Genomic DNA, 12,343 nt, shown 5'->3' with positions numbered 1-12,343 from the left:
AACTCGATTAAGTACAAAGTTAATTATTAATTTTCTGTCTTTGTAAAGAAAAATTCATAATATTGCGTTTGTAAAATCCGAGAAGGCACTTGACCCGAAAATATCCGAGTTATGAGTAAATACCTGAAGAACAATTTATTGGAGGGTGCTCTTTTATCAGAATTGTTCGAACGGAATGGAATAGATGATAAATTGGAATTAAATAATAAGACCGGATGGAGGAAAAAGATTGAAATACCGTGGATCTGTAAAATAACCAAATTACCCCTGTAATGGAAATGACCGAAGAATATCACCAAGCTCAGGAATGATGGGATATCCTTGAGCTCTGTTATGATTGGAATAAAATTGAAAACCAAAATGACCAAAATACCCTTATGGCCTATATTAAGTAAATGTCTTGGATTAATTAAGGAATCCAAGTAAGCATAGGTATTGGACTACTTTTAAAGGTAATGGAAAATAGTTTAAGTGAGTAGATCAACCCTAAAGCTATGTCAATACCTGAATGGCATAGATATTACTGGAACATGTATTCGTCTTCTCAAGTTTGGCTCGATGATAAATTTTGGAAGTATTCAGCTCAGCTCTAGATCGTATTCAATACTAAGAATTGGACGTTTGTTCGACAAATCAACCATAAAGACCAAATTGAATGGAATGGAAGTACAACATGTATCTGAAATTCAGGAACGTTTGAATTACTCTGGAAAATCCTGAAGTAACTGGAATGGACATGACTGCTAAATGAACTAGGTAACCTCAATGACTGAGGATTTAATAAGTGATTTGGATAAGTCTGGAAACTCTGATGAGTTTACGTAGTGTACAATTACAATGGGTTATGAAGAAATTAATCAAGTACGTCAGCATTCCATGATATTGTGGAAACGTGGAAATGAAATAAAGACATTGGAAGATTTATTCAGTGATGATTTCGAAAATGGTATACGGACAAGAATTTGTGGTATTAAAGAGTAAATACCTTAGAAGGAAAATGAATTGACCAGTAGACATAGATTGTTAAGGTTCTGAATCTTTGTTCTCAAGTTGTTCGATTATCCGATCAATTGACATGGATGTATAGGATTCTGAATACCCTTCTGATTACGTACAACTTCTGAAAACTGTCCGAATAAGATAATATCCTAATAATTCACATTCTGAATAACTGATGATTCTGTCAGTTAATGAACTCTTCCAATAGTGATTCTAAATTCCAACATTCTATCGACATACTGAAGAACTGTGTTTCTCTGCCTGATACAGTACCTCTAAATAATACCCTATAAACTCTGCTGTGTTCCCTACTCACGTGAATATTTTATATGATTTTTGATTTGAATTCTAATCTGATACTTGACATGGGGTTCTGATCTGATATCTGACATGGATTCTGATCTTATACTTGACTTGGATTCTGATCTGTTACTTGACCTGATTTCTGATATGATACTTGACCTGATTTATGTTTTGATTTTTGATATATCCGTTTACGGACGGAAAATGTTTTAATTGGGGGGTATTGTTGAAGGAAGAAGTTTCGCAGGTTCCTCGGCTTTGTGCTCAGGGCCTTATATGATGTGTTGGGTTGGGTGTATGGTTCTGGGGAACCTACACATTATGATGTGTTGGGATGGGGGTATATATATATATGTTTTAAAAGATCTGAAAAGTTACATGGTTTTTGGGAACACACTAGATAACCTATTCTGATCTCCTGAACTCAGTCATCCGAAATATTTGTCTGAACTGAAAGCTCAATGTCCGTTACCATCTGAAATATCAGTAGGATCTCTGCTCAGTATAAAAATCTATAAATGTTTGGAAATAATAAGGATATGTATGTTTATCTGTATCTGCACGTTCTTCAGCATCATCTGGTAGTTCTGTATTACTGAGCTTTTCGAAGCTCACTCTATTACTCACCTTTTCAGGTTAAAAGAATTGTACCAGTGCATCTATCGACTTCAGTAAGGGAGTTTTTCCGGCGTTGTTGTAGAGAATGGTACATGTGATTAGGGGGCATGTAATTGTATTTTGATTTATATATGGGTTTGGAAATCTGTTTTATTTTTAAATAGTGACAACTGATTTTATAAGTTACATGTTTCAATAAAAGTTTTAAAATTTCCGCTATTTTTACAGTGGGTCACTCTGGTGGCCTTAATGTGACTTCCCGGATCGGATCCTCCGCATCGGTCTGGGGGGTTACATTTAGTGGTATTAGAGCTATGGCTTGAGTCAAAAATTTTCAAGATAGACCGGCCGGTCGAATATCAAAATATGTCTGATCAATACATGCCCCTAGACTACAATCGTACCTCTCTGAGCCGAAACTCCAGGGCTGAGTCCCTATCTGTAACGAATAAATCGAAGTCTCTATCTGTTAAGGTTATACTTGTACAAAAAGGAATACCAGTAACATCTGTCTAAACGCTATGAAGTACCTCACGAGCCATATGAGAGTTATTCATCTGAGAAATTTTGACCCGACTTCGAAAATAAAATTGGGATATGCTACTGCTTTATGAGCCGATTCTCGTGACAAAGACTAAATTGATTATTCAAGGAAATTTTTGTTCGGATTCTTTTATTGAAATAAGGAAAAGTTCTGATAAGAATGTATGCTCAGCTGATTAAGGATTAGTAGAGAACACGTACTTTTGTAAAAGCTACTTGAAGATATGGAAGAGTTGATGAAAGTTTTATTTATGCAATAATGTGACATGAATAAATTTCGAGGACGAAATTCTTTTAAGGAGTGGAGAATTGTAACACCCCAATTTAGGGGTTAAATTTAAGAAAATATAAATTGGTGAATTTAATTGGTATTTTTGGAAGAAACCGGGGATTAAATTATAAGATTTTAAAGTTGACAGACCGTTTTAAGAAGTGTAGGAAATTCAGTGGCTAAACCCATGATTTAGCCATTTTTATTTTGGAGAGAATTATAAATCTCTCCCCCGTTATGTTTTCTGAAAATTTTTCCAGATTTTCCTCTTCATCAACCCCTCTTTGAACTCCGATCTACTAACCGTTCGACCTCCGATCGACGAGCCAAAACCACCATTGTGTTCGTTGTCAACCGAGGAACAAAACCCCTCAAACCTTTTATCGTGAATCATTGTCGTTCGTCGTGAATTTTAGTCGGAAGTATCATCGGTAATAACTTGGTTTTAGTTGGTTTTTCATCGATTAACTACGATCGAGTCATCTGTTTACGACACCTCCCGCACCATCGTGTTCCTTGTGCCGTTCCGAGTCCACCGGTGTCCTCCATTTTCTCTGGCGGCGGCGGCGCGTATGGAGGTGAAGCGGTCAAAGTTTTCGATTCGTTGAAATCGTCCACCGTTCAAAAATTCGAACCGAGCTTTGTAAGTATCTCGAAATCGCTTAAAATAATATTTAAGAATTTTTCCGGGAATTTTCCGATATCAAGACACTATTCATGCGCCCCCACGCGCCGCCACTACTCGTGGGGAAGACAAAAGTGACCGGTTTGACCGGTTTTGGTGCACAATTGACCGTTTGACCGGTCTCAACCCGACCCAACCCGTTGACCCGACCCAACCCGTTGACCGTTGACCCATTGACTGTTGACCGGCGTTGACCAAAACTTTGACGGGCTTTGACCGGGCATTAAACGACCTTTGTTTTTGACCGAGCATACCTATCCTGACATTTTTCGACGTTTCAAATCCGATTCCGCAATCCGTTTTTCGAAATTCAGACCCAAAAGCCTCAAAATTGCCGGTCAAACCCGTTGACTTTGATTTTGACCGAAAATTCCAAATTTCTGAAAAGTCATATTTTATGCTTTTGACGTCCTGAATCCGAATCCGAAGTTCGTTTCGCCAAATTCGAGCCCGGTAACCTGTCTTTCACTAATTTATCACCCGATTCGATCCGTTTATCGCAATTAAGCTCTGTTTCTGATATAATTTATGTTAATATGTATCTGAGGAATTATTGGAAGTTGAATTGAAGATCAAAGGCATTCGAATGGAATTTTTATGGTCGATCAGTATTACACGAAAATCGAGGTAATACTTTACTACCTCTTCATGCTTTATAGAACATATTGGTATTGGTAAATGCATGAATAAAAATGTTTGGTCTCGTATGTATAATTAATGAAGATCTACACTAGATACGAATACGGTAGAAAGTAGGTAACTGAATATGGCTCAGATTACTATTATAAGAAATTGGAGGACAGTTGGAATTAAATTACAAGTTCTTGAATTAAGTGATAAAAGAATCAACCATGGATATGTAGATTATAATTTATCTCATTAAAGGTACTTAGATGATAAATTATGAGAATATTTCGATTAGGTAAAATTACGAAATTACCCTTATGTTGGAAAATGACAAGAATTGTCCCTGGAAGTGGATTAATAAATCTGAAAAGAATTATTGATATGCTAAAACTATTGATGTGCATAAGAAATGTTAGTTTTACTTGGAAATTATGGATAACCCGATTTTTAACCCCAAGAAGGTTTATACTAGATACTAAAAGTCTTTTAAGGAATCATTTCAAGATCAAAGAATGTTCGAGGAAGCAATTAATCATAGGATCTCTATATTATATTATTTTCGTTAAGAGCTAATATCGAAATTATCTGGTTAAGAAATTACAAAAATGCCCTTGAGAGGTAAAATAGTCAGAGTTGACCCTGAAGGAGAAAGCACTTTGAGGATTTGTACTTAACTCGATTAAGTACAAATTTAATTATTAATATTCTGTCTTTGTAAAGAAAAATTCATAATATTGCGTTTGTAAAATCCGAGAAGGCACTTGACCCGAAAATATCCGAGTTATGAGTAAATACCTGAAGAACAATTTATCGGAGGGTGCTCTTTTATCAGAATTGTTCGAACATAATGGAATAGATGATAAATTGGAATTAAATAATAAGACCGGATGGAGGAAAAAGATTGAAATACCGTGGATCTGTAAAATAACCAAATTACCCCTGTAATGGAAATGACCCAAGAATATCACCAAGCTCAGGAATGATGGGATATCCTTGAGCTCTGTTATGATTGGAATAAAACTGAAAACCAAAATGACCAAAATACCTTTATGGCCTATATTAAGTAAATGTCTTGGATTAATTAAGGAATCCAAGTAAGCATAGGTATTGGACTACTTTTAAAGGTAATGGAAAATAGTTTAAGTGAGTAGATCAACCCTAAAGCTATGTTAATACCTGAATGGCATAGATATTACTGGAACATGTATTCGTCTTCTCAAGTTTGGCTCGATGATAAATTTTGGAAGTATTCAGCTCAGCTCAGCTCTAGATCGTATTCAATACTAAGAATTGAAACGTTTGTTCGACAAATCAACCACGAAGACCAAATTGAATGGAATGGAAGTACAACATGTATCTGAAATTCAGGAACGTTTGAATTACTCTGGAAAATCCTGAAGTAACTGGAATGGACATGACTGCTAAATGAACTAGGTAACCTCAATGACTGAGGATTTAATAAGTGATTTGGATAAGTCTGGAAACTCTGATGAGTTTACGTAGTGTACAATTACAATGGGTTATGAACAAATTAATCAAGTACGTCAGCATTCCATGATATTGTGGAAACGTGGAAATGAAATAAAGACATTGGAAGATTTGGTCTACGGACAAGAATTTGTGGTATTAAAGAGTAAATACCTTAGAAGGAAAATGAATTGACCAGTAGACATATATTGTTAAGGTTGTGAATCTTTGTTCTCAAGTTGTTCGATTATCCGATCAATTGACATGGATGTATATGATTCTGAATACCCTTATGATTACATACAGCTTCTGAAAACTGTCCGAATAAGATAATATCATGATAATTCACATTCTGAATAACTGATGATTCTGTCAGTTAATGAACTCTTCCAATAGTGATTCTAAATTCCAACATTCTATCGACATACTGAAGAACTGTGTTTCTCTGCCTGATACAATACCTCTAAATAATACCTATAAACTCTTGTGTGTTCCCTACTCACGTGAATATTTTATCTGATTTTTGATTTGAATTCTGATCTGATACTTGACATGGATTCTGATCTTATATCTGACATGGATTCTGATCTGATACTTGACTTGGATTCTGATATGTTACTTGACCTGATTTCTGATATGATACTTGACCTGATTTATGTTTTGATTTTTGATATATCCGTTTACGGACGGAAAATGTTTTAATTGGGGGGTATTGTTGAAGGAAGAAGTTTCGCAGGTTCCTCGGCTTTGTGCTCAGGGCCTTATATGATGTGTTGGGTTGGGTGTATGGTTCTGGGGAACCTACACATTATGATGTGTTGGGATGGGGGTATATATATATATATATATATATATATATATATATATGTTTTAAAAGATCTGAAAAGTTACATGGTTTTTGGGAACACACTAGATAACCTATTCTGATCTCCTGAACTCAGTCATCCGAAATATTTGTCTGAACTGAAAGCTCAATGTCCGTTACCATCTGAAATATCAGTAGGATCTCTGCTCAGCATAAAAATCTATAAATATTTGGAAATAATAAGGATATGTATGTTTATCTGTATCTGCACGTTCTTCTGCATCATCTGGTAGTTCTGTATTACTGAGCTTTTCGAAGCTCACTCTATTACTCACCTTTTCAGGTTAAAAGAATTGTACCAGTGCATCTATCGACTTCAGTAAGGGAGTTTTTCCGGCGTTGTTGCAGAGAATGGTACATGTGATTAAGGGGCATGTAAATGTATTTTGATTTATATACGAGTCTGGAAATCTGTTTTATTTTTAAATAGTGACAACTGATTTTATAAGTTACATGTTTCAATAAAAGTTTTAAAATTTCCGCTATTTTTACAGTGGGTCACTCTGGTGGCCCTAATGTGACTTCCCGGATCAGATCGGATCCTCCGCATCAGTCTGGGGGGTTACATTTAGACTCCCTTATATGCATATATATACACGCACGTGTATTTTAGATATTAGACTTGATATCTTATAATAATTTGAATAAAATGTCATTAAAATGCAAAATATCATATTAAGTATTTGATTTAAATTCCATAAATAATTATAAGAGCATATTTCAAGTAATTGACATATGTTATTGGTTAAGTTGTTGCCTTTCAGCCCATACGTCCAAGGTTCAAATTTATTTACAAATATATTCTCATGCATTTTTTTTTTGAAATCATGGTGACATATCACCACCTCAATGAATTTAAAGAAAATTGTTCTTTTTGCCCCCCTAAGATCCTTATAAAAGAATTGTGAGGTTTCCAAAATCTAATAAAATTAAATGGCTTCATCTGTTGCTCTCTTAGAGTTACTAGATGAAAGTTACTCTTAAAATTCGCTGTGATAAATAATATGACCGACTGAAGAGTAAATAAACAAGAACATCGATAAAGTGAAAAAGGAAGAACGTCGTAGACAATACATAATGAGAAGGTTGGCATATCGCGAGTATTTAAGACTGTAGGTTGATAGAATTGTCGAAACTAATCAATTGCATCAGATTGAACTGCAACGAGAGACTATTAGGCACGCAATTCAAGATATAAAGACCGAACTTAGTCTTTTTACTACTGTGAAATCGAAGTCAAGGAGTGCAATGACAACAATGATGCACCTCTACCATACCCACAATTGGAGGGGTGGAGTCCATAACGAAGGAATCAATGCTGATGTCCATGCTGCCATTCGACAATGGGCAGAGAACAGCGCAAACTTTGATATCCTAACATGATTCTGGTTCAGTCTTTTTGTTTCCTTTCTTTATTGGTTAGTAGCCATTCCCACACAATGCCACTCTTCAATGGGAAGTGAACACGATCATTCTTGTTTAATATTTTTCAATATCCTATGATAGCCAGTTTCTCAATTTTTATAAAATAAGAGGTTTGGATTATGGATACGCTAGATCCGATTGGAAGCTTGCTCTTATTCTTTTTGTCTAGAGAGCTTCTCGTGTTCTGTTGTGTTCATATTTTTTGATGTTTTGTATATATTTGATGGGGCATCATTGTATTTTATGTTGCAAGAGGTTTGCGTTGTTTCCTTGGGCTGCTGTTTGTTCTTTCTAGAGTTCAAGCCTAAGCTCGTCTTTCTGCTCATTGTGGGCGGTTCTGTTTTTTTTTGGGATCTTTTTCGAGTGTCGGTTTTGTTGTTGCAGGTTTTCTTCTTACTGCTGCGAAGGTTCTTTTTTAGTTGGTATGGTTTAGGTGAGGTACATTAGTTTCGTGCAAGTGATGCTCCTTCACGAGTGTAGTGGTGCTTTAGTTGGTGGTGGAATTTTGTTGTTGTTTGAACTCTAAATTTGATTTTATCACGAATATTCTTTTTTCTCTCATTAGGGTTCAAGGAGTGCTTTTTTATTATTAATGAGATTCATGGTAATGTCTTTTTACTATTGTATGATTTTCCTTCTTTAATCATACTACCGCCTTTTAGGAGAAAAGGTAGACATAAGTTAAAATAAACTTTTAATTTTCGTAAAGCAAAAAGAATGAAATTCATGATTAGACCATAGTTAAAGAAATTTATTGTTGTTTTCATGATTAACACCATACTTAAAGATATTATTAAAGTCGATCAAATCTGAAATTTCAACTTCTTAAATATTTAAGTTAAAAATGTAATCATATTTATATTCCGATTTGAATTTAAATATTAAGCATGTTAAAAATGAAAAGGAAAAGAAAAACCTACAAAGGTTTTTAATCCCTAATTAACAATCAAGTCCAGTAACTATAAGATTGATCGAGTAGCATAGTCTTTGGACATATTTAAAAATAAATAATTCAAAATTAGTGGCATATGAGATTGTAAAAAAGAATACAAGTATGAATCAGTCTACGACGCACGTTGCATACTACATGTACCACTAAAACGACGTACCGAATCGTACCACAAGTAAATTTGTTTTTATTATGTAAATATTAAAAAGTATAAGGAATTATTAAAAATTAATCATTTATTAAATTTTACTTTTAATTTTAATAAAATTATAATTTTTTATTAAAAATAATAATTAATTTGATTGTAATCAGTCACGTACCGATTCAAGAATTCATTCGAGATAAAAAAAAATATTAACTTAGATTTGAGAAAAATTATCGAAGTCACGTACCAATGCATATAATAACCAAAAAGGTTAAGGTATTTGTTATTATTAAGGTATTATTATCGTTACTAGGCCAGTAAATATTTAAAGTAATATTTAAGAATGGTCAATGGAAGTTACTTGTGTTCGTCACGATTACAAGGTAGGGAGAGTCTCAAGGGTTTTGGTTAAAACCTCTGCTCCTCCCGTCCGATTTAAATCATTTATTTTTTGTTTTAAGGATCGTAATTTTGCCGGAAAACAAACAACTCCTGAGATAACATTCTGGGTAAAATTGAAGACAGAAAAAGGAACAATGCCTAGCAAGTTAAAGAGAGCAATCGGTGCAGTGAAAGACCATACCAGTATCAGTCTGGCCAAGGTGGTGAACACCAATTCCGCCACCCTCGAAGTGGCCGTCCTCAAGGCCACCACCCACGACCAATCCCCCATCCACGAACGTCACGTCGACGAAATCCTCAAAACCGTCTCATCCAACCGTACTTTCGCCGGAATTGCCGCCCGTTCCATCGCCAAACGGTTAGGCAAAACCAAGAGCTGGGTGGTTGCCCTCAAGTGTTTGATGCTCGTCCTTCGTGTTTTCCAGGACGGTGATCCTTATTTCCCTAAAGAAGTCCTCCACGCATTGAACCGTAAAGCCAGGATCCTAAACAGAGACGAATCCAGTTCCGGACCGTGCGATTTCGCCGCTTTCGTCAAAGCGTTCGCCGCTTATCTCGAGGAGCGTTTGGGTTGCTTCCTCACGGGGAAGCTTCAAAGACGGTTCACGTTCATGGATAAACAAATTAGCCACCCAAGGAGCTGTCGAGTTAACCAACAACCCGTTCGACATATGAAGCCACCCATGTTGCTCGACCGGATTTCGTATTGGCAACGGTTACTTGAAAAAGCCATCGCCACAAAACCGACAGGCTCCGCCAAGACGAACCGATTGGTTCTGATGTCGTTTTACGCCGTCGTACGAGAAAGCTTCGATCTTTACAGGGACATATCAAACGGACTCGGACTCGTGTTAGATGGTTTCTTCTATTTACAGCATCAATCATGTATTAGTACCATCGAGTACTGCGTTAAAGCCAGGAAACAATTCGAAGATCTGTCGTGTTTTTACGAGAACTGTAAGAGACTTGCAGTTGGGAGAACCTCGGATTATCCGAGTGTTCATGGCATATCAGAAGAGCTGTTGGAGACATTGAAGGAGTTCGTTAAAGACCAAGCTTCGTTCCCATGTCCGAAATCGCCTCATTTGGTTCATCTCCTATCGACGGCAGCCAAGGATCTGTCAGTTTCAGAAAGAGAACCTGAAACTGGTCCAAGAATTTCAACAAGTTCAACAACATTGGAAGATTTGATGAAACACCAAGCACAATCTTTTGGAGCAATTAGAGCATCTTTCTCGGTCGAGAATTTCTCGGAATTGTCGAGAAAACAGTTTCATGAACAAGAACAAGAGTCTTACAATAACGTAGCTGAAACTGGTTCAAACCATTCGTTACCCATTGATCAAGAGCAAAATGTGAATATAGATTTCATATCCTTCGATGAATGGCCAACCGTAGATCATAATAATGCCCAAATACAGAAAATTACAGAAACATCATCGTTTTCATCTAAGGGTGAACATGTTTGTTGGGAGCTTGCTTTAATAGAGGCGCATGCAGCTTCTCAAAACGATCAATCTTTCATCGACAACTGGACACAACAAGCTTCTCAAAATGGAACCAGTGGCGTCTCATTTTCCAACAATTGGTTTCAAGAAGATCATCAAGCTTCTCAAAATGGAGCCATGGGCGATTCATATATGAATGACTGGTTACTACAACACCACCACCACCTACAGCACGAGCAAGCTTCAAATGATGTAGCCAATAGCCATTCGTGTTTCGATGACTGGTTAAAAGAAGACAATAATCAACTAGTAGTACCCAATGGCAACGCCTGTTTCGGTGACTGGCTTCAAGGAAACGAAGTTATAAAAGCAGGAAAACAAAACCAGAACTGGAACAACAATGGTGGTAACGACAACTGGGAGCTTGTGTTAATAGAAGCCGCCGCAACACAAGCTTCTCAACCTTTATTCAACGGAATCGAACCATCGATGGCGAATCATTTACCCATTGCACCTCAACTTCAATACAATCCATTTCTTGAAGACGAAACAGATATCTCAGCATCCACTGCCCACGACAATGTTGCCGGTTTCCCTGATGGGTTCTCAATGGTACCAACCATATTTCAGGCGACACCGCCGACTTTCTTTGCTCAAAGTTCCAACCAAATACCGGCGCCGATGTTTCAAGGGATACCGACAAAAGCGTTTGGGGAAGGTGAATCTAACAACCCTTATGCTCCATGGCCGACTACTAGTAGGTCATTAGATCAACAAAATATTTTCCTTCAACACCTGTGGTTGCAGTGAACCAAATATAGTTTTATATATTGTTGAGTTACTAAAGTATATACTAACTTTGTAAATAGCTTTGTAAAACAATTTCACGGGTTGCAAATGTTTAAATTTGAAAAAAAAACTAAAAATAATCAAGTCTCTGAATTTTTACTTATTCATAGTTTTATATATAAATATGATTTTGAAAAAAATAGATGGATGATTAAAACAGAATCGTGAGAATAATTAGGTGATTAAATATGTATTTACCCTAATTTTTAATATTGTAGCATAATGAGATAACTAGGTTGATTCCATGTTTTTAGGTCGCTCGATTATATATACAGGGTTAGGATCCACTTACATCTAGTGTAAAGTTTTTAGTTTTACACCTTTTTAAGGACATTGGATGTAAGGAAAATAAAAGGTTGATATTAACTCGTTGTTTCTTTTTCCATTGAATATCTTCACATTTCTTACTGTTAGTCTTAGCCTTTAATTTTTTTTCATCCAACGATCATAAAACTGTGTAAAACTAAAAAATTTACACTATGTGCTCACGCACATACAAACGAAAATCATATTCAAATCTAATCCAAGGGTCCAAAGCAAAGAAGAACAATATGATAACAAATAAGTGTTATTCGATTAGTTGTGGCGATGTCAAATCCGACCCTAAAAAAAGATAAACAAAAAACAACAACCAAATGAACGAAAATGTGCCAAAATGCAGAGAAAAACATATAATAAAGTATAAGAAAACATGCTATAAAAGTTGAATAAAAAATAAAAAATAACAAAAAATATCAATGGAGAAAA

The 12,343-nt window shown here is 35.9% G+C and overlaps 1 protein-coding gene across 1 annotated transcript; it reads left to right on the top strand.

The window, feature by feature from the left end:
- Positions 1-9,422: 9,422 nt before the first annotated feature.
- On the top strand, positions 9,423-11,557 carry LOC120139124 (clathrin coat assembly protein AP180-like). Its single transcript, XM_039154447.1, has one exon. It carries the CDS (start codon positions 9,434-9,436, stop codon positions 11,555-11,557), a length of 2,124 nt encoding a protein of 707 aa, XP_039010378.1. The 5' UTR covers positions 9,423-9,433.
- The last annotated feature ends 786 nt before the right edge of the window (positions 11,558-12,343 follow it).

Source organism: Hibiscus syriacus, unplaced genomic scaffold (assembly GCF_006381635.1).
Source record: "Hibiscus syriacus cultivar Baekdansim isolate YM2019G1 unplaced genomic scaffold, ASM638163v2 tig00110728_pilon, whole genome shotgun sequence".
Lineage (NCBI taxonomy): Eukaryota > Viridiplantae > Streptophyta > Magnoliopsida > Malvales > Malvaceae > Hibiscus > Hibiscus syriacus.
This window is presented reverse-complemented; position numbering and strand designations above follow the sequence as displayed.